General features: G+C 50.2%; 2 protein-coding genes across 2 annotated transcripts in view; both read left to right on the top strand.

Annotated features, from left to right (window-relative positions):
* Positions 1–317: 317 nt before the first annotated feature.
* LOC142359059 (olfactory receptor 14J1-like) lies at positions 318–1,241 on the top strand. Its single transcript, XM_075411907.1, has one exon. It carries the CDS (start codon positions 318–320, stop codon positions 1,239–1,241), a length of 924 nt encoding a protein of 307 aa, XP_075268022.1.
* Positions 1,242–10,430: 9,189 nt separating this feature from the next.
* The window catches only part of LOC142359058 (olfactory receptor 14J1-like), a 28,913-nt gene continuing 19,110 nt past the window's right edge, over positions 10,431–20,233 (top strand). The window contains exons 1-2 of the mRNA XM_075411906.1: positions 10,431–11,338; positions 14,314–14,346. Coding sequence (XP_075268021.1) covers positions 10,431–11,338; positions 14,314–14,346 — 941 coding nt within the window. The remainder of the gene's footprint in view (positions 11,339–14,313; positions 14,347–20,233) is intronic.

Genomic DNA, 20,233 nt, shown 5'->3' with positions numbered 1-20,233 from the left:
GTCAGGAGCAGTTTCAAAGGCCAAAGTCGAACACCAGGATGTCCCCTTACCCCCACCATGCCCACGAACCCCAGTGTTGCACAGCATGGCTGAATCCTTGGCAGCCAGTGCACAAAGGTCCTTTTCCTCATGGCACATTCAGCCAGCACCAACCAGAGCTATGGCCACTGAGCTTAAAGAAAGTATCCTAAAGAAAGAAAGGGGGGTGGGGGGGGCGTAGCAGGGGGAAAGTCTGCAAGAAAAGGCTCAGAGACGTATCCCCTAAATTCCCACTGTTTTTTCCTCCTTGGACAGGAATATTTTCCCAGAGAGAGCAAATGCCTAATGGCAGCTCCATCACCAAGTTCGTCCTCCTGGAATTTGCAGACAAGAGGGAGCTGCAGCTCTTGCACTTCTGGTTCTTCCTGGCCATCTACCTGGCTACCCTCCTCAGCAATGGCCTCATCATCACTGTCATAGCCTGTGACCACCGCCTCCACACTCCCATGTATTTCTTCCTCCTCAACCTCTCCCTCCTCGACCTGGGCTCCATCTCCACTACTGTCCTCAAATCTATGACCAATTCCCTGTGGAACACCAGGGCCATTTCCTTCACTGGATGTGCTGCCCAGCTCTTTCTGTCTATCTTCTTTGTTGGAGCAGAGCATTGTCTTCTTACTGTTATGGCCTATGACCGCTACGTTGCCATCTGCAAACCCCTGCACTACGAGACCCTCCTGGGCAGCAGAGCTTGTGTCCACATGGCAGCAGCTGCCTGGGGCAGTGGCTTTCTCAATGCTCTCCTGCACACTGCCAATACATTTTCCATACCCCTCTGCAAGGGCAATGCTCTGGACCAGTTCTTCTGTGAAATCCCACAGATCCTCAAGCTCTCCTGCTCACACTCCTACCTCAGGGAAGGCGGGCTGCTTGTGGTCAGTGTTTCTTTAGTTTTTGGGTGTTTTGTTCTCATTGTGCTGTCCTATGTGCAGATCTTCAGGGCCGTGCTGAGGATCCCCTCTGAGCAGGGACGGCACAAAGTCTTTTCCACATGTCTCCCTCACCTGGCCGTGGTCTCCCTCTTCATAGGTACTCTATTGTTTGCCTACCTGAAGTCCCCCTCCATATCGTTCCCATTGCTTGATCTAGTGGTGGCTGTTCTATACACAGTGGTACCCCCAGCAGTGAACCCCCTTATCTACAGCATGAGGAACCAGGAGCTCAAGGACGCTGTGCAGAAACTGGTGACTGGATGTTCTTAAGTAACAATACACTTCCCACCTTCTTCTGCATATCGCTCACATTGTAAAGCACTGCAGGACCAGGCTGTCTTTGGTTGTTAGTTTGGTTTGGGTTTTGGGATTTTTTGATTGTGATAATATTCCCTGCAAGGAATCGCCATTTTTCCTCCCACTGCTATGTCAGTATCTGCTTGGCTTCTGTGACCCAGAGACTGTGTAAAAGAGGAGCCATGCTCTCGGTGTGCTTCAAGAATATGAAGACTGCTGCAGCCACTTGTTTGTCTAAGATCCTGCCTTCAAAGCTTTCTCTAGACCTTCAGGGGCACCTCTGGAGGTGGAGGGGAAAAGAGTCCCAGCACAGCAGCAGTGCCAGGGAGCACCAGCTCTTGGTCTTTCCTGAACTGCAGTCTTTCTGCCCTCCTGAAGTCCTGCTGAGCCCTTTTGTGACTGTAATTCCTGAGTGCTCTGGCAGCTCTGCCACAGTGCTGCGGTGTGGCAGGCCTGTGACAGCAGGCAGGGACAAGCACTGGGCACTCCTGTGACAGAGGTGACACACATAACAGCATTTCCATCATGAAATGGGATCTCCTCAAGGCAGGGCCTGAAGGCTTCGGGCTGCTTCTAGTGATGTTCTCAAGAATATTCCCAGGAAAGTGCCCTGGAGAGGAAAACATCTTTGTTGGCAACACAGAAGGTTGGATTGAGTGGACCCTCAGCAAGTTTGCCAACGACACCAAGATGTGTGGTGAGGTCGACATGGTGCAGGGAAGGGATGCCACCCAGAGGGAACTGGACAGGCTTGAGAGGTGAGCCTCTGCAAACAACATGAAGTTCGACAAGGCCAAGTGCAAGGTCCTGTACATGGGTCAGGGCAATCCCAAGCACAACTAAAGGCACGGAGAATGGGTTGAGAGCAGCCCTGAGGAGACAGACTTCAGTTTCTGGATTGATGAGAAGCTTTACATGACGCCCCAATGGGTGCTCGTAGCACAGAAGGCCAACCCTATCCTGGGCTGACTCCTCAGCAGCGTGGGCAGCAGGTCAAGGGAGGGGATTTCGCCCCTCTGCTCCACTCTAGTGAGACCTCCCTTGGAGTTCTGCATTCAGGTCCGGAGTCCTCAACACAGGACAGACCCAGAGCTGTTGGAGTGGGGCCAGAGGAGACCATAGCAATGGTCGGAGGCCTGGAAAGCCTCTGCTGTGAGGAAAGGCTGAGACAGTTCGGGCTGTTCAGTCTGGAGAAGAGAAGGCTGCGGGGAGACCTTAAAGCAGCCTTCCAGTGCCTGAAGGGGCCTGCAAGAAACCTGGAGAGGGACTTTTTACAAAGGCATGCAGTGACAGGACAAGGGCTAATGGCTTTAAACTAAAATAGGGTTGACTGAGATTAAATTTTAGTAAGAAATTCTTTCCTATGATCATGATGAGGCCCTGGCACAGGTAGTCCAGAGAAGATGTGGCTGCCCCCTCCCTGCTGGCAGTGTTCAAGGCCAGGTTGGACGGGGCTTTGAGCAACCTGGTCTAGTGGCACGTGTCCCTGCCCATGGCAGGGAAGTTGGAATGAGATGCTCTTTAAAGTCCATTCCAACCCAAACCACTCACTGATTTTATGACTTTATGAAGCCAGTTTTGCTACAAAACTTGATTGTTTGAAGCATTCAAGGGTTTCCCCTCCATCTGCCCCCCCTTGGCTCTTGCATGCTGAGCACCTCCAGGGCCTGGCTGTACAAGCACTGCAGTCGAATGGCTTTACTGGAACTTTGTGTGTTGCCTGGAGTATGGCACTTGGAGGGACAGGGTTCTGTGCCATTGGGCGCCCATAAAGGATCAAGCTGGGAAGTCAGTCTGCGAGTCAGAACCAGCAAGGTCCACGGCCAGGCCTGGCTATACCCATGGCTGTGGCTGGGCACCAGTATGCCCACAGCATAGCTCAGGTCAGCCTGGCACTGGATTTCACATCCCTGATCCACTTCTGTCTGTTTGCAAATACCACATCCAGGAGAGCGTCGCCTGTGTTGACACATCTGCAAGCTGTGCTAAGAAGCTGGCCCCAAGAACCGGCAGAAACTTCTGGGGCTGATGGCACCCTGCACTTTCCCCTTCCCATGAGGTCGGGGCAATTAAAGTCCCCAAGGGTGATGTGGGGTCAATCATCTGGAATTGGTAAAATAAGCCTTTCTCCTCTTCCTTATGTGATTCCAGGTATTTGTCTCCTAACATGATGTCTCCTTAACTGGCCTATCCGCTGACCCTCACCCAAAAGATCTCAGTCTGCTGCCCAACCCTTAGAGGATCTCTGTTCATGCAGGCAGCTCCTACATTGAGGGCATCCTGACATCTTCCCCACTGTGTCCTTCGAGTCTGTATCCATCCGTTACAGCACCTCAAGCTTTCTGACTTGCTGTGCTGGTTTTGGCCAGGATAGAGTCAGTTCTTCTTCACAGCAGCTAGTAAAGGGCTGTGTTTTGGATTTGTGTTGAAAACCATGTTGACAATAGCAGGATGTTGCAGTTACTGCTGAGCAATGCTTACACAGGGATAAGGCCTCCTCTGTTTCTCACACCACCTCTCCAGCGAGTAGGCGGGAAGTGCACACAAAGTTGGCAGGGGACATCTGACCCCAACTGACCAAGGCAATATTCCATACCAGATGTCATCATGCTCAGCATATAAACCTAGGGTAAGAAGAAGGAAGGTGGAGGACATTCAGAGTTCTGGCTTTTGTCTTCCCACGTAACCTTTACATGTGATGGAGTTGTGCTTACCTGGAGATGGCTGAACACCTGCCTATGGGAAGTAGTGAAGGAAATCCTTGTTTCGTTTTAGTTGCGCTTGTGTCTTTTCCTTTACCTATTAAAATGTCTTGATCTCAACCCATGAGTTTTCTCACTTTTACCCTTCTGATTCTCTCCCCTGTCCCTTCAGGGGAGAATGAGCGAGCGGCTGCTCGGGGCTGAGTTGCCATCTGGGCTTAAACCACCACATTGTCCCACACACCTCAGCAGGTACTGCATCAATGTTGGAGCTCTGTGACAGCACACAGGGCTTCAGCTTCTCCTGTCTCTGCCCCAGGCTGAGGGCACTGATACATTTTTGAGGTGTTGCACCTCAGCTGTGGTGCAAGCGCTAAGCTCAAGCCTGCCACTGATCTTGAACCCAAGACCCTGTGCAAGTAGAGGCTTCCATTCACACCAGAGACATGGAGTGGACAGCAGCTGGCAACACAAGCACAAAATGAGGTGCCCACAAGGTGAGAAAATCACATGCTTCCCAAGGCAAGAGAGAAACTGGGCCGGCCTTTGCAGTCCTGACAGGAGAGGGCTTTGCTGCCCATGGTGTCTCTGCAGTCCATGCGCGTCTGTGGAGGAGGTCAAGCTGATCTCCAGGCAGGACAAGGTGCTGCTGAGAAAGTGCATGACTATGGACATGGTGTGGTTCAGGTAGACTGTGAAAATCATTCCCCTTGTTAACTATTTTACTGTACCATGACTGGGTTACACTAGGTGTTGCTTTGTTCTCAACTCAGAGCTGGGTCATCACCTCAGTGAGTGGCAAAGCTCAACTCATTAGACCAGTTTATATACATTTATTAAACCGATTACACCAAGTCTAGAATCTTCATAAGTTTCTAAGCAACCATTCTGTTTCTTTAAGTACATCTTTTCTTAAGTTCTCTCTATTCTTCTGTCTTTGTGGAATTCTCCCTCGCTGGTTGCAGGTCCTGCTCGGTTTCAGGGTCGTCTCGGGGTTGTCATCTGTCCTTCATCTTCTTCTGTGAATTCTGTTTGGTACAATCCTGAGAAAGACTTCGAGAGACTTCAAGATGTTCTGTTAAACTTAGTCCTATTTCTAAAACGTAACCTATTGACCTATGACATTCATCTTGCTACACCTTATTCTTCTCTTATGCTAGGTCAGTTGGTTATTAACCCAACCATGATAAGGCCTATACAGGGGACAACTGAGTGGAGCATTCCATGGTCGTATGGTTTCCTAAACACACATGTATTCACACAAATGAATCTATGGTCTATTTTTATGATTTTATTCTATTCTATAGTCATAATCAGTCTCCTCTACAATCACTGAATCACAGAATCACAGAATGGTAGGAGTTGGAAGGGACGTCTGTGGGTCACTCAGTCCAACTCCCCGCTGAAGCAGGGTCGCCTACAGATGGCTGCACAGGACCACGTCCAGGCGGGGCTGGAATATCTCCAGAGAAGGAGACTCCACAACCTCCCTGGGCAGCCTGTTCCTGGGCTCTGTCCCCCTCAGAGGGAAAAAGTTATTCCTGGAACTTCCTGTGCTTCAGTTTGTGCCCACTGCCCCTTGTCCTGTCACTGGGCACCACTGGAAAGAGTCTGGCCCCATCCTCCTGACACCCACCCTGCAGATATTTAGAAGCGTATATTAGGTCCCCTCTCAGGCTTCTCTTCTTCAGGCTGAACAAGCCCAGCTCCCTCAGTATCTCCTCATAGGAGAGATGCTCCAGTCCCCTCCTCATCCTCGTAGCCTTCCTCTGGACTCTCTCCAGTGATCAATCTCTAATACCCATGTTCCTTGATTGTATCATCAGGAGGGTGAATAAAGGATGAGAGTAAGAAGGATCAGCAGCATTTCAAAGTGTTGGCACACAAGTGGAGACCTTGCTGTGATCTTCCTCAGATTTATGCACCACCTGCATCTGCTGGAAAGACGTTGGACAGACCTTGTCTCACTGCAGGGCTGGCAGTCTGACCCTTGCTCACACGCCCCAAATCTCCCTGAGATGCCCTGGGGTGTCTTTTATGGACCAGCTCTCAGGGGGAGTAGCTGTCCTGCAGGTCCTGCACTGTCCAGCCAGCTGTACACTCCAGTGGTGCTGGGCAGCTTTGGCATCTGAGGGAGCACTACAGGCCTGGAGTTGGCCATGAAGTTGGGCAGCTGCCCTGGAATAGGTTAGGCAGTGTAGGGATGTCCATGGGAAACCTTCGGTTCCACTTAGCGGAGATGCAGGAAATACAGCTGATGGAGAAGAGATTGACAGACGGAGCTCCCCCCGTGGCACATGGCTCAGTTTCATCAGATGAACACCTCCATCAACTGCCCTAAGCCTACTTCGTAGGTACAGGTTGAGTTGTCCTAAATATGATCACCTTCTATCATTTCAGTTGGCCAAAGGGACTCCCCACCAGCCTCCACGACAAGGCCCCAGATGCTGCCCCTCCCCTGCCAGGGCTGCCCAGCCCAGGCCTGTTTCTCTCTGGCCTTTGGGGACTGCAGCTTTTGTTCTTGTTGTGGAACCATCATTCATCATTGTGTTGCCATCTGCCATCCACTGCAGCATGCCTCTGCTGTGGAGCAAAGCCTTTCACACAAGGGGTCACATCTTTGGGTACCAGGTTTCCACGTGAAAATCTACCCTGTCCCTAGTGCCAAAACTGAAGAGCTGTAGCCCAAATGGACAACAAAGCCCACGGCCCAAGGTGCATGAAGAGCCATTGCAGAGCTGTGACATCAGTGGAACAAGAGCTGAGGTGGGGCAGGACAGCTCCCATGGCTCTTGTGGTGGATGGAGATACAACATTCTTGGAGTGACCAACAGGAAAAATGAGGAGCGGGGAATGCCCTGGGGGATTCCCAGGCAGTTCAGACATATGCAGGTCCTCTGTGAATCCCAGAGTACACAGTCCTTTTGACTCTGCTAAGCTGTGTGCTAGCTTTGTGAAATTATCACCTAGCACCCACATCTGTGCATACCTGCAACAAAGAAAATATTTGTGCTCTGAGTTTATCTTGGCTTACTGCACACCGGGTAAACAATCACACTTTTGGGACAACAATTTGAGGTCTAACATCTACAGTCTTCTGTTCTCGTTCCCTGTGGGAAGTGGCACCCCACTTTTCATGGTCACGAGAGCCAAGGCTGACTCTGGATTTCACATCCATGATCAGCTCTCCCTTCTGTGTGAGTAGTAGATGCGTATGACCATCACCATTTTTGATCAGTGTGGCAGCTGAGCTACAAAGATTAGTCTCCCAAACTTTGTTTTGACCAAGATCCTCCAGATACCTCCAGCACTGATTGCACGCTGTTGTGGTCACCTTCCAGGGAATGCCAAGGTGATTAAAGTCAGCAAAGGGACATTAATTCATTCTTTATCTCCCACCAGAGCATCACTCTTACCAGACTCTGCTCTGAACCTGACCCATAAGGGCTTACCCAAATTGTTCATCCCATAGAGGAGCTCCACACATCTAAGAAGCTCCTTCACACTGAGGACACCTCTCTTTCTGTCCTCTCACTCCTTCTTCTCTGTATTCACCCATCACAGCACACCAATCATGTCAGCTGTCCCAAATTTCCTCAGCTGTTCTTCCCTCCAAGTGGGATGAAGAGATAGCTTGGGGGGGTCCAGCTCGTCCTCTCTGTGTCTGAGGTCGAGGCCATTGGTGCATGGCTGGGCTGCAGCACCTCAGCTGTGGCCCATCTGGGCTGAGAGCAGACTTGCAGAAAGAAACCTGCTACCAAGTGCCCAAGGCCTTGTGTGTGCAAAGGCTTTGCTTCAGAGCAGAGACATGCTGGAGGGGATGGCAGGTGGCAATGTAAAGGAGAAATGAGGTGCCCACCAAGAGAGCAAACCCTGCTTTTTGCAAGGCCAGGAGAGGGGTATGCTGTCTGCTGTGTCTCTGCAGCCCTGAGGGCCTGTGTTGGAGGTGAAGCTGACCTTAGGAAGGAAGGCTCTAATGGAGCTTGCAGTTACCAGCAGGCATCTTGGTCACCTCTGCAATCAAACATGTCACCAGGTGTCTGTGTCTGCACATCTTCCTCCTGCCCTCTACCTCCATGAATTAGCAGGGAGCTGAGACAAGGAGCTGCCATGCAGGCTGGTGCCCATCTGAATGACACAAGAGAAATCCCACCTCCTGTGGGTTTTGTGGTGAGCATGAGAGAGACCTGAGTCCTCTTCTAGGACTTCAAACCAAGGATGAGATGCCTTGAATGACCAGGCTGAATCCCTTCCTTCGGCAGGGGTAAAGGAGATCACTCCTTGTCACATTCTGGTTTTCCTTTGTGACGATGAGACAAGGAAAGAAGATTTTTGTTTCTAACCCTTTCTCTGAGAGTAGAAATGCCACTGTCGAAACCAAGTGTCTCTCCCCAGCTGAGGGAGGCAACATCAGTGATGCTTCAGCTTGTTTCACAGCAAGTTGTCCTGGAGACCAAAAGACATCTCAAGGGAGAACAGAGACGGTAGAGAAAGTAGTGCCTTGGGCTGGTCCTCTGCTGCTGAGCTGGGCTGGGCTCCTGGGATGGAGGGAGCTCATGGCAGCAGGCAGAGCTGCAGAGAGACAGCTCTGTCCAGGAGCAGCTCCTGTGCAAAGCACAGCAGGGCTGAGGGCACTGCCTGCAGGCAGTGAGGAGAGAGGAGTGAGGCAGAGAGAGGTTAAAGACAGCGTGGGGTGAGAGGATGCCGAGAGCTCAGAGGGGGAGAGAAATCTTTTCAGCCTTTCACACAGTAAGTCTCTGCATGAAGGACAATGTGTCTGCACTTTGTGGAAAGATCTCCTCAAGCTGGCACAACTCCCCGCCTATGGGATCCACCATGAGGAATATCACAGTTTCTCTGTTGTAGGAGGTGAGGATGTGCTGCAAAGCAGGGACTGCCTGCTGCACCCTCAGAGGGACAGGCCATGACAGCTGCCTTCTCCCAGGGACGACTGCAGGGTTGGGAAGGTGGATGTGCAGCCCGGGCTGCCCCAAGCTGTCCTTCAGAGCAGGGTCTGTGCACCCCAGGGGTTGTGTGCTGGGGCAGAGACTCTGCTGCCTGCCAGGGCCAGCACTCAGCCTGCCCAGGTAGCTCCTTGCAGAGTTGTGAGGAGAAACTATGGGTGGAAGGAGAAACCCCCAGGGAGGCAGGGCAGGGTCCTTCTGTGGTTGAGAAATCACCGCATGGGTCAGGGCTGCTCACAGATCCAGATCAGCCCAGGATATTTACCAGGGGATATGTGAAGTCAAAGGAGGGATGACTATGACAATCTCAAGCCACATGCCTGGTTCCCTCTGAGGAGCACAGGGGCAGAGAGCAATGACCTGGCAATGTTGGTGTCTGGAAAGTGCACAGCTAGGTGAAGGTAGCAGTGTCCTGAGTGCCCAGCTGCCTCTGCCTCTTTCATCTAGAGCCTCACTGTGTTTCTCCTTCTTGCTCTACTTGTCTGTGTTACTGAAGCTGTTCCCTTGCTCTCTCAGTCAGGCTCTCTGGGGATGGGAGTTTCAGCTGCAGAGTCAAGCTCTGATCTTGTGGGTCCTCCCGTGCAGGCGAATGAGGTGTGTCAGCTGTGTCTAAGCTGTGGGGCTGTGGGCAGTGAAGTCTGTGAGCCCAGAGAACAAGTAATTTTTCCCATAATCTGAATCCACCATTAGGACACATGGCTATCTTCTTGATGTGTCGTTTCAAGATCTGAGCTGTCTTCAAGAATGCAAATCTTTCTCGTAACACAACTGCGTTATCTGAAAGCCCCAAAGGAGAGGTGCAGAGATGCTATGCCTGACCGAGGAAATGTTCTTGGGTTGGTGAACTGAGCTGCAGGTGTCCTTGACTAGAAGTGATGTCCTGAGATGTCAGGAAAGGGTGACATGTTAGGTGGTCTGCTGTGAATCCCTCTGCTCTCAGCTGTCTGGTGGCTTTTCAGGATAACGTGGGAGTGCGATCGCTCTCCATCTCAGAACAGTGCAAGCCCAGGGCAGCTGGGCAGCCCTGTTCTCCCTGAGTGCAGCTGAAATGCTGAGAGTTTCTGACATCCGAGAACATTCCCAAGGTGAGATGAGGGGAGCTGTTAAAAAATCACAAACTTTTCAAACTTCCTTCTACTATCTCAGTTCCTTAGGGCAGGGAGTGCAGGTGCTGGCCAGCCCTTTTGAGTAAGGAGCAGTTTCATCTGACAAACACCCAGACAGGTCCCTTCCTCCACCACACCCATGAACCCCCATCTGTAGAGCAAGGCTGACTCCTTAACAGCCCGTGGGAAGAGGTCCTTCTCCTCACAGCACAGTCAGGGAGCAGCAACCAGAGATTCAGTCACAGAGCTGAAGTAAATTCTCACAGAAAGAGAAAAGAAGGTGTGTGTGTAGCAGGGGGAGGGTCTAATAGTAATGACTCACAGAAGAATCACCTGAACTGTCACTGCCTTTTACTCCTTGGACTGTGTTTCTATTTCCAGAGGGACAAAATGTCCAATGGCAGCACTGTCACTGATCTCATGCTCCTGGCATTCGCAGACACGTCGGAGATGCAGTTCTTGCACTTCTGGCTCTTCCTGGCCATCTACCTGGCTGCCCTCCTCAGCAATGGCCTCATCATCACTGTCATAGCCTGCGACCAACACCTCCACACCCCGATGTACTACTTCCTCCTCAACCTCTCTGTTCTTGACCTGGCCTCCATCTCTACCACTGTGCCCAAATCCATGGCCAATTCCATCTGGGACAACAGGGCCATTTCCTACTTGGGATGTGCTGCCCAGCTTTTTCTGTTTTCCTTCTTGCTCACAGCAGAGTGTTGTCTTCTGACCATCATGGCCTATGACCGTTACGTTGCCATCTGCAGACCCTTGCACTACTGGACCCTCCTGGGCAGCAGAGCTTGTGTCCACATGGCAGCAGCTGCCTGGGGCAGTGCTTTGCTCAATTCTCTCCTGCACACTGTCAATACATTTTCCATACCCCTCTGCAAGGGCAATGCTGTGGACCAGTTCTTCTGTGAAATCCCACAGATCCTCAAGCTCTCCTGCTCACACTCCTACCTCAGGGAAGTTGGGCTTCTTGGGGTTAGTGCTTCTATAGCTTTTGGGTGTTTTGTTTTCATTGTGCTGTCCTATGTGCAGATCTTCAGGGCCGTGCTGAGGATCCCCTCTGAGCAGGGACGGCACAAAGCCTTTTCCATGTGCCTCCCTCACCTGGTCGTGGTCTCTCTGTTTAACAGCACTGCAGTGTTTGCCTATCTGAAGCCTCCTTCCATCTCCTCGCCATCCCTGAACCTGGTATTGTCATTCCTCTACTCAGTGGTTCCTCCGGCAGTGAACCCCCTCATCTACAGCATGAGGAACCAGGAGCTCAAAGATGCCCTGAAGAAGCTCATTCAATCAGGATTCTTTCAGAAGCAATAAGCTCCCCATGTCTCTTCACAAGTGATTTCCAATGTATCTAGGAGACCTCCTGTTCTTTGGGCATTTTATCTGTAACAATTCTATTTCTCCAGGAATGTCTGCATCCTCCCCACTTCTCCTGAGGCATGAATGAAGTCTGATGACCCAAGGGTCTTTACACATTGGTGTGGCATGTAAGTACAGGTGGCCTCCCTGTTGAAACCTTTCTAATAAAAGGGGATTTTGTCAATGCCAGTGTCTGGAGTTTGGGCTCTTTTCCGAAAGCTGAGATCAGGGAGATGCTACATAATTTTCTGCCCAAGGCCGTGCTACTGTGCAAGGGTTCTCCATGGGATGAGGGGAGGTGGGCATGGGGCGATGTTTGTGGAAATGGCCTGTCCTGTGTCTCCAACGGTGAGTACCCAGTTCCAATGGAAATGGTGAATGACAAGTAGGGAAATCCCTGCACAGTCTCCTCGTGGCTTTCAGGTGCCACAACACACTTGCCCTGCAGAGTAGCATTGCCACTTCATGGTCTGGTGTGGAGCATGGGGAGGGAGAAAGAGAGACCAGACAAGGCCAGCATGGCTGCGGCAGCAGGAGCAGCCTGAGGAGCCCCTTGGCCAGGAGTCTTGTGCTGGGGAGAGGGGCTGGCTCAGAGGGACATGCAATAGTTTTCAATAAGCATCTCTTAGAGACAAGAGGAGGGGACCGTGGGAGACACTGGTCTCTGTCTCCTCATGCTGTGGCTGGCCCTCAGCCCTGGGGCTGATGGGGAAGGCTGAGACCTCTCTCTGCTCCCCAGGAGCTCCGGTGCCCTTCATAGGGTCTGGGGCTGTGGGATGAGTGTTCAGAGTTCTAAAGCAGCCAATGGAGGGCACTTCTGTGGGGACTATTCTCCTACACTGGGATGGTGAGAATGCAGGGGAGGTGGAGAAAGCTGGGGAAGGGCTGGCTTGGGCTGGGCAGGAAAGTGTCTGGGAGAGGAAAACACCCATGTAGAGCTCAGCTGTTTCAGTGTGCAGAGTGAGGACACCTAGGAGGGTGTGCGTGGTGCAGAGCCAGATGACACAGTGAAGGAAGCAAAGCATGAAATGTGCAGAAGAGAGAGGCCTGATCTGTGCCGTGTTCCCTGGGCACCCCATGGAAGCTGTCCCAGCAGATTGTTCCCTGACCATCCCCCACACTCCAGCACTTCCCATCTGTGGATAAAAGGGAGAAAATAACATGGAATAGCTCATGGATCAAGATAGAGACAGAGAGGTCAGTCACCATTTACTGTCACTGGCAAAGAAGAGTTAACCTGGGGAAAGGCAATTTCATTTATTGCCAGTTAAAATAGACTTGGATGGTGACAAATTATGTGTCATGTTTTAACCCCAACAACACTACAAACAATGTCCCATCCCCAGTCTTTTTTCGCCAGCTCAATTTACTCCACCGTTCCCAATGCTTCAACCCACGGTGACTGTGAGAGGTGCAGGCAGGATGGTGAATGGGGGGTTACTGTCAGTGCAGAGCATCTCTGCCACTTTTTCTTCCTCACATTTTTTCCATTCTGAAGCACGGGTCCTCTGCACAGGATCCCACTGGATTTCAGGTCACGGCTATGTGTTGTGCTTTTCTTCCAATCTTACTTTTCTCATTTAAACTCACAAAATTGCAGACACGTTGCGGTTGGAAGGGACTTCTGGAGTTCAACTCCCCAGCTCAGGCAAGGTAAGCTAAAGCAGGTTTCTCAGCACCTTGTCTAGGTGGGTTTGGTGTACCTCCATGGATGGAGGCTCCGCAACCTCTCTGAGTAACCTGTTCCAGTGTTTGATCACCCTCACAGTGATAAAGTTTTTTCTGGACTTCAGATGGAATGTCATGTGTTTTTTTCTGTGTCCATCACCCCTTGTCTTCTCAGAGGGAACTACTGAGAAGAGTTTGGCTCCCTTGTCTTCATTCCTTCCCATCAGGTGTTTATACACAGTAGTAAGGTCCCTCAGAGCAATTTTTTGCTCCAGACTCAGCAGTCCCAGTTCTCTCAGCCTTTCCCTCTATGAAAGACGCTGCTGTCCCTTAACGCACCTTATGGCTTTTTGCTGGACTTGATTTTTTTAGGTCAACAACTCTATTGAACTAAGAAGCCTAGCACTGGACACATCACTCCAGAGATGTCCTCACCAGTGCTGACTAGAGGGGAAGGGTCACCCCACTCTATCTGCCTGCAATGTTTTTCCTAATGCAGCCCAGGAGGATGTTGACCTCTTCCAGGAGGGTGCATTGATAATGCCTGCTCAGGTTGCTGTTCTCCGGGACCCAAAGGTCCTTCTCCGAGGTGCTATCTCGCCATTCAGTCTCCAGCATGATGTGGACAGTGTGGCTGGGTCACATGCTGTCCTCCCCCAGGGACTCCCTCAGTGGCAGCTGATCCATGGAGATCAGCTCCATCTCTCTCACAAGTCCCACAGTGCTGCAGAGTCACCTGGGACAGCAAAGCCCGCTCCTGCCAGGGCTGCCCAGCCCAGACCTGTTTCTCTCTGGCCTTGAGGTCTGCAGCTTTTGCTCTCGTTGTGGGAACCTCATTCTTCATTGTGTTGCCACCTGCCATCCACTCCAGCATGCTCTGCTCTGGAGCAAAGCCTTTCACACAAGGGGTCACATCTCTGGGTAAGGTTTCCATGTGTAAATTCTACCCTTGGCGCTGGTGCCACAGCTAAAGAGCTGCAGCCCAGATGTGCATCAAAGCCCATGGCCTGGGGTGCAGGAAGAGCCATCACAGAGCTGTGACCAGTGGAACAAGAGCTGAGGTGGGGCAGGACAACTCCCATGGCTCTTGTGATGGATGGAGATACAACATCCTTAGGAGAGACCGTCAGGGGAAATGAGGAATCAGGGATGCGCTGGGTGATTTCAGGGCAGTTCAGATACATGCAGCTCCTCCATGGGACAGGCAACAGGTTAAGTGGGAGCTGCTGTGTGGGTCGAAGGAGAGGCTAGAAAGAAGGAGACTGTGGTAGGAGTTCTGTATGCTTTGACCCAACCCAGAAACAGAGCACTCACAAATTCACTTGCCCACTCTCCCACTACATCCCCAGCAGGGCAGGGAAGAAAATCAGAAGCACAAAATTAAAAAAATTTGAAAAGGAGAAGCAAAAGCTGAGCGAGCCAGCAAAGCAAAATGAGTAATTCATTCCCTCACTGCCATGGGTAGGCAGTGGTTTAGCCATTGCCAGGAAAGCAGGGCTTCATCATGTGTGTCAGGGACTCGGGACGACAAACACCATGATCATAAATGTTCCCCCTTCCTCCGTCTTTCCATGAGGTTTTTTTGGCTAAGCAAGACATCATGTGGAATGGAATATCCCTTTGGTCATTTAGGGTCAGCTGTCCCAGCTGTGCCCCTGCCAACTTCTTGTGTACCTCCAGCCTACTTGCTGGGCGGGCAGAGTGTGAGGAAGAGGAAGCTTTCATGCTTTACAGCGACTGCTCAGCAGTGTCTGAAGCGCTGGTGTGTTACCAGTGCTGCTTTAGTTACAAATCCAAAGCTGATCACCACATGGTCTGCTGTGAAGAGAACTAACTGCATCCCAGTCGGATCCAGGGTGAAGAGTTAGCAATGTCATATTTAAATAACCTGAGGAAATCTGTGAATCTCAGCTACTAGCTCTGATGGGGGATTCCTCAGTCTCCTCAGTATTCACTGGCCAAGTGAGACAGCAGGATGCAAACAATCCAGGAGGTTTCTTGTGGTCTTTGTGGAAAAGTTCTTAGCACAGCTCCAAAATGGGCCACAAAGTCTGATGCTCACCTGCACGTGATACTGCCAAAAGAGGATGAGCTGGTCAGGGGTGTGAAGACCAGCATCAGCCTTGGCCATAGCGACCATGAAATTGTGGTCTCTCGGATCCCCAGCTAGGTGGAAGAGAGCAGAAGAGCACAGACCCTGGACATCAAGGAATGAGATGTAGGCCTACTGAGCGCACTGGCAAGTGGGATCCCATGCGTGCAGTGTCAGGGCCCTGAGAACATCTGTAGGCCTTCATGGCCCTGACCAGCCTCAACATGTGTACTGGCCTCCAAACACAGCCATAGACACAGCTTTGCCTGTCCATGGACTTCCTTGACTTGGGCTTGCAGACTCACTTCCCAGCTTCATTCTTGATCAGATATACAGGGAAATGACACTGTGGACCTCCAAGTGCCAGATTCCAGATGATTCACAGAGGCCTCAGGCCTTTCTGCTTCCTTTCTTCCCACTGCTTGGTCTGCTTTTGGGAGGAGAGGAACAGGTGAGCTTTCTGGGTGCCAATGATTGAAAGTTGAGGGCACAACCATCACACGTGAAGTGACCTAAAGGCTGTGCTAGTTCCAAACTCTCATCTTCAGCTCCTTTCTTTGATGCCTTAAATCTTCCACAAAAGCCCCTTCTGCCTTGTTCTCCTTTTGCAATTAAGTTGCAGGCACCCAAGGAAGAGCCTTGTTTTCATTTCTGGTATCAGCCTAAAGCATGCCATGGTGAGGAGATCCCAGGAAGCTTGTAGAAGGTGAATGTTCCCAGAATCCCAGGAGGCCTGCCATACCAATAGCTGTGTTCAGGGAGCTGCTCAAATGCATCATCTCCATTTCTGTAATGGGCTTTTAGATGCCTGGTTCATGTATAAACTCCCCCTGTGGATGCTGATATTTGCTGCGCAAGCTGCTCTGAACTCAGAGCTGGCCCTGCTTTCAGCTGAGCACTGGATTTGAGATGTCCTTAACTCCATTCCACTCTGAGTAGTCCTGTGACATAGAGGCCCTCACCTCCAGCTTAATCCCTTCTTTTAGAGCATGTAGAAAGGCACAGTCATGGAAGTGTTTGGGGAAGAGACTGTTGGGGGCCTCTAGTGCAGCCTCCAGTTGGGCTGTGACATTGCAGAGCTGAAACATGAAGAGCTCGAAAGGTAGAGATCACAGCAATGCTCCTCCTAGTCTATTCTTTTTTTCCTAAGGCTCAAGCTAAATCTCCCAAGAGGCACTTTGTGGCTGTTGCTTCTGTCATATCATTGGCCGCTGCAGAAGAGAGCTTGGCTCTATCATCTCTCCAGGGAGTCATGTGGCCATATCCGTAGGTGTCTCAGGGTCCCCAAGGACAGAATTTACAACAGTCCAGCTTTGAAAGTACGTGTACTGACGGTCATGCTGAGTCACGGTGCTTCTAATATGACCGTAATTAAGCAGCTGCAGATAAGAAAAGAGTGCCAGTGTTCACGGAGTTCTAATCAAGGTAGAAAGCACCATGGTAATCATTGGAGAAAGAAGGGTCCAAACTCAGCAAATGCAATCAGCTCAGTTGGGAAATTGTAAAGGAGACTTGAATTTTTTCTTTTCTTTTAGCATAGAAGGCTAAGTGATGGTTAAAGAGTAGGACTGGAGAGGTGGGAAGAGTGAAAAGGGAATGAAAGGGGAAGCAAAGGAAATCATCAGGACTGTTTTGAGGTTACCTGTCAAGCAGCCTTTCATCTGAGCAACACTGCCTGGAGCAGGACAAGAAAGCTGCAGCTGGTCTGGATATACTAACTTCTGACTTGGTCGTGGGGAGCTTGAGAACTTTCCCTACTGTTCTTAAGAGAAGACCAATAGGGGAAGGAACCCCAACATCATTTAGGTTTCCCATCTCCTTCATGGGAGTTGAGGAGCTCCATGCTCTGTCTTCATGCTCACATCAGAACCAGCTGTGGAGTCAGACCATGTTGCTCAAGGCTTGATTCAGTGGTAGCTGGATAGCTTCCATAGACAGAGATGGCACAACGCCTCTGGAAGACCTGCTGCAATGCTTGGATGCCCTCATGGAGATAAATATTATCCTTATCTTTATCCTGAACCTGCCTTAGTTCCACAAGTTACTATTGTCTGTTATCCTCCTGCCAAGCACCACCATGACAAGACTGGCTCCATCTTCCTGAAATCTTCCCCATGGTGACAGACAGGTCGCTCTGAAATTCTTGAGACCTTCCATTCTCCAGGCTAAAAAAGGCCCTCACCCTCAGTTTCTCCTCCCAGAAAAGTGCTTCAGCCCCTGAGCACCTTGGCGGCCGTGCACTGAACTCACTCCCAGCTATCAAGAACTTCCCTGCTGTGGTGGGTTGACTCTGGCCAATAGCCTAGCAGCCACTCAGTTGCTCACTCTTTCCTTCCCTTCCCCAGTGCGACAGGCCAGAGAAGAGGAAGAAATAAAGTGTGAAAAGTTTCAGGTCAAGATAATAATACTTTAATAGGGGAAGAAAAGAGCCTAAAAAGACCTCGCCATGTGAGAAAAAGACCATCCTTCACCACCTCCCACAAGCAGACTGGTGCTCTTCCACTCTCCGAGCAGCAGATTCCTTGAACACTAAAAACCTCCACATCCTTCTTCCTCTGTCCCAAGTTTTTATTCCTCAGCGTGAGGCCATACAGTATGGAATATCCTTATGGTCAGTTTTGATCAGTGGTCCTTGCTGTGTCCCCTCTCAACTTCTTTCCAGCTGCCCACTTACTCACTGGGAGGGAGCAGAATGAGAAACCGAGCAGGCCTTGACACTGGGCAGACATGGAAGAGCAATAGCCAAGACACTGACGTGGTACGAGCACTGACTTTTCTTGACTCCAACAGGTGTAGGAAATGGCCATCCTTCAGGACATCTGCTTGTCTGGTCCAGAAGAGAAGCCATGCTGGGCTGGCCTTTATATCTTAGGATAGTAAGACCTGCAGCCCATGGAGGACCACAGTGGAGCAGGCTCCTGGCAGGAACTGCTGCCCATGGAGAAAAGCCCATGCAGGAGCAGGTTTTCTGGCAGGAAAAAGCCCATGAAGGACCAGGTTTTCTGGCAGGGGACCCACGCTGGAGCAGTCATTCCTGAAGGAGTGTACCCTGTGGAAAGGATCCACTATGGAGCAGTTTGTGGAGAACTTCAGCCGGTGGGAAGGACCCACAATGGAGAATTTCAGAAACAGAGAGTTATGAACGGACTGCACCTCCCATTCCACATCCTCCCCATGACACTTTGGTGTTAGCAGTTAAGAGTGAAGTTGAGCTTGGGAAGAAATACGTGAGGAGTCAAGGATAATTCCCTCTGCTGCCCCACAATGCCCCAGTATGTCCCACTGACTTCCAGGTAGGGTATGATTCCTTCACCACTGCTCTCTCAGCCTGATGGTCCAACTGTTTTTTAACCCTTTCTTTGTCAACCCATCCAGACTGTAATGGCCTAACCTGGGAAAAAGGACATTGAGGGAGACCATGTCAGAAGGGTCAAAAATGGCATCTGCTGTTCTACTGTTCTTTACTCATGCACAAATGCCGATACTTCATCATGACGGTAATCAGGTTTCAGAGTCATGAATGACCCATCATCAATCCGTGCTGACTGCTTTCAGACACGTTCTTGTTTTTTAGGTGCACAGAAATGCCAAAGTGACCTTGTACAGCCTGGGGTTCCCTGGGTTGACTTTCTGAGCTCTTTCAACAACAGGCGCAACATTACCTTGTACTTACTCACAAGAGCCCTCGACCAATGCCAGGAAGCTTTGAAAGGGATATTCCAAAGAAATGTCGATCTCTCCCTATATCTTCATTACAGCTATTTTACCTGCTAAATAGTGTATTGAATTTCTCTAAATTTTGTATAATTTCATCTATCTTGACTATTTCTAAAGTAATTTTTGGAAGATGGAGGCTGCCTAGACAAAGGCCCTTTCCTTTATTGTCCAGTTTTCTCCTCCCTTTACTCTTTGTTCATTCAGATTCCTGTCACCTATCGAACTGCTCTTTTGACATCAGGGAGTTAAAAGTTTGCCTGTCTTTCAACAGTCTCATTGTCTCCTTAGCCAACACTTTAATTATATTTGTAACTATTTTTTTCCTCTACCTATCTACAATATTTCTCATAAGATTATGCCTTACAGGAAGGAAACCTCATTAGAAGTAGCTTGTAATTACCGCACGTTTGCGCTGTGTGTTTTGTTTGTTGAACTTGATTTTGCTTTAATTTTTTATTTTCTTGCAAATAGCAAAGCTCCTGCTGTGCCTGTGTGCAGCCAGCTCTCTATGGAGAGGAGGTGGGAGATGGTGCAATGGAGCTGTAACATCCAGCTACAGAGATCAGTGGAGAAGTCTGATGCAAAGAGCAGTGACACAAGTCCCAGGTGGCCAATGAGAGAAACAATAGGATTGGGGAGGTGAGGAGCAAATTTGTCCACACAGTGTCAGACCTCAAGGGACTGCTTCTCCTACCTGTCTGCCCTCCTGAGGAGACACCATGGATTAGTGTCACTTGGAAAATTTTTCTACCACTAATTCTGTAGACTGAAGAGCAGTTAAAAATATCCCTTAAAATATAAACAATATTATTTTTAGGCACAGTATGACATCTTTCTCCTTACCTACACATGAAAAAAAATCCAATTAGTTGTACAAGTCTTGAAGAATTGAAGAAATTTACAGGAGCTTGTTAGCTTAGCACTTTCTGTATTTTAATGACTCCCATGGGGTATTTGGTGTTGAATCCATGAACCTCAGATACTGAGAGGAGGTCAAAAAAAATGATCAGGAAGACAGAAGCAAGACTGAATGTACCTGGAAGCATTGATTGGCCCCACTGGGGGCCATTACTGACAAAGCCTCCCCAGGGACTCCTTAGAGCAGAGAATTGGAGGCCACGATTGCAGGTAGGCAAGGGCACTGTGCAGGTGGCTGCAATGCTGAGAAAAAAATTGGTCTGCTTTATGAAGCAGAAAGGCCAAGGCCTGAGCCCCAGGCCCTGGGAAGGCAGATGCTGTCCCTCACCTGTGGCTCAGGGCTCTTCTTGGGGACAGTTGAATGTGTGGGTGAGCAATGACAATTGCAGGAAAATTCTGCGACACTTCTTAGCCTCCCTAAGAAGAG

This window comes from Opisthocomus hoazin, unplaced genomic scaffold, assembly GCF_030867145.1.
Source record: "Opisthocomus hoazin isolate bOpiHoa1 unplaced genomic scaffold, bOpiHoa1.hap1 HAP1_SCAFFOLD_15, whole genome shotgun sequence".
Lineage (NCBI taxonomy): Eukaryota > Metazoa > Chordata > Aves > Opisthocomiformes > Opisthocomidae > Opisthocomus > Opisthocomus hoazin.
Note: the sequence above shows the minus strand (reverse complement) of the source record. Positions and strands in the feature narration are given on the sequence as shown.

Bases quoted from the DNA above. Each gene is read 5' to 3' on its own strand.
- LOC142359059 (XM_075411907.1), top strand. From the start codon at position 318: ATGCCTAATGGCAGCTCCATCACCAAGTTCGTCCTCCTGGAATTTGCA.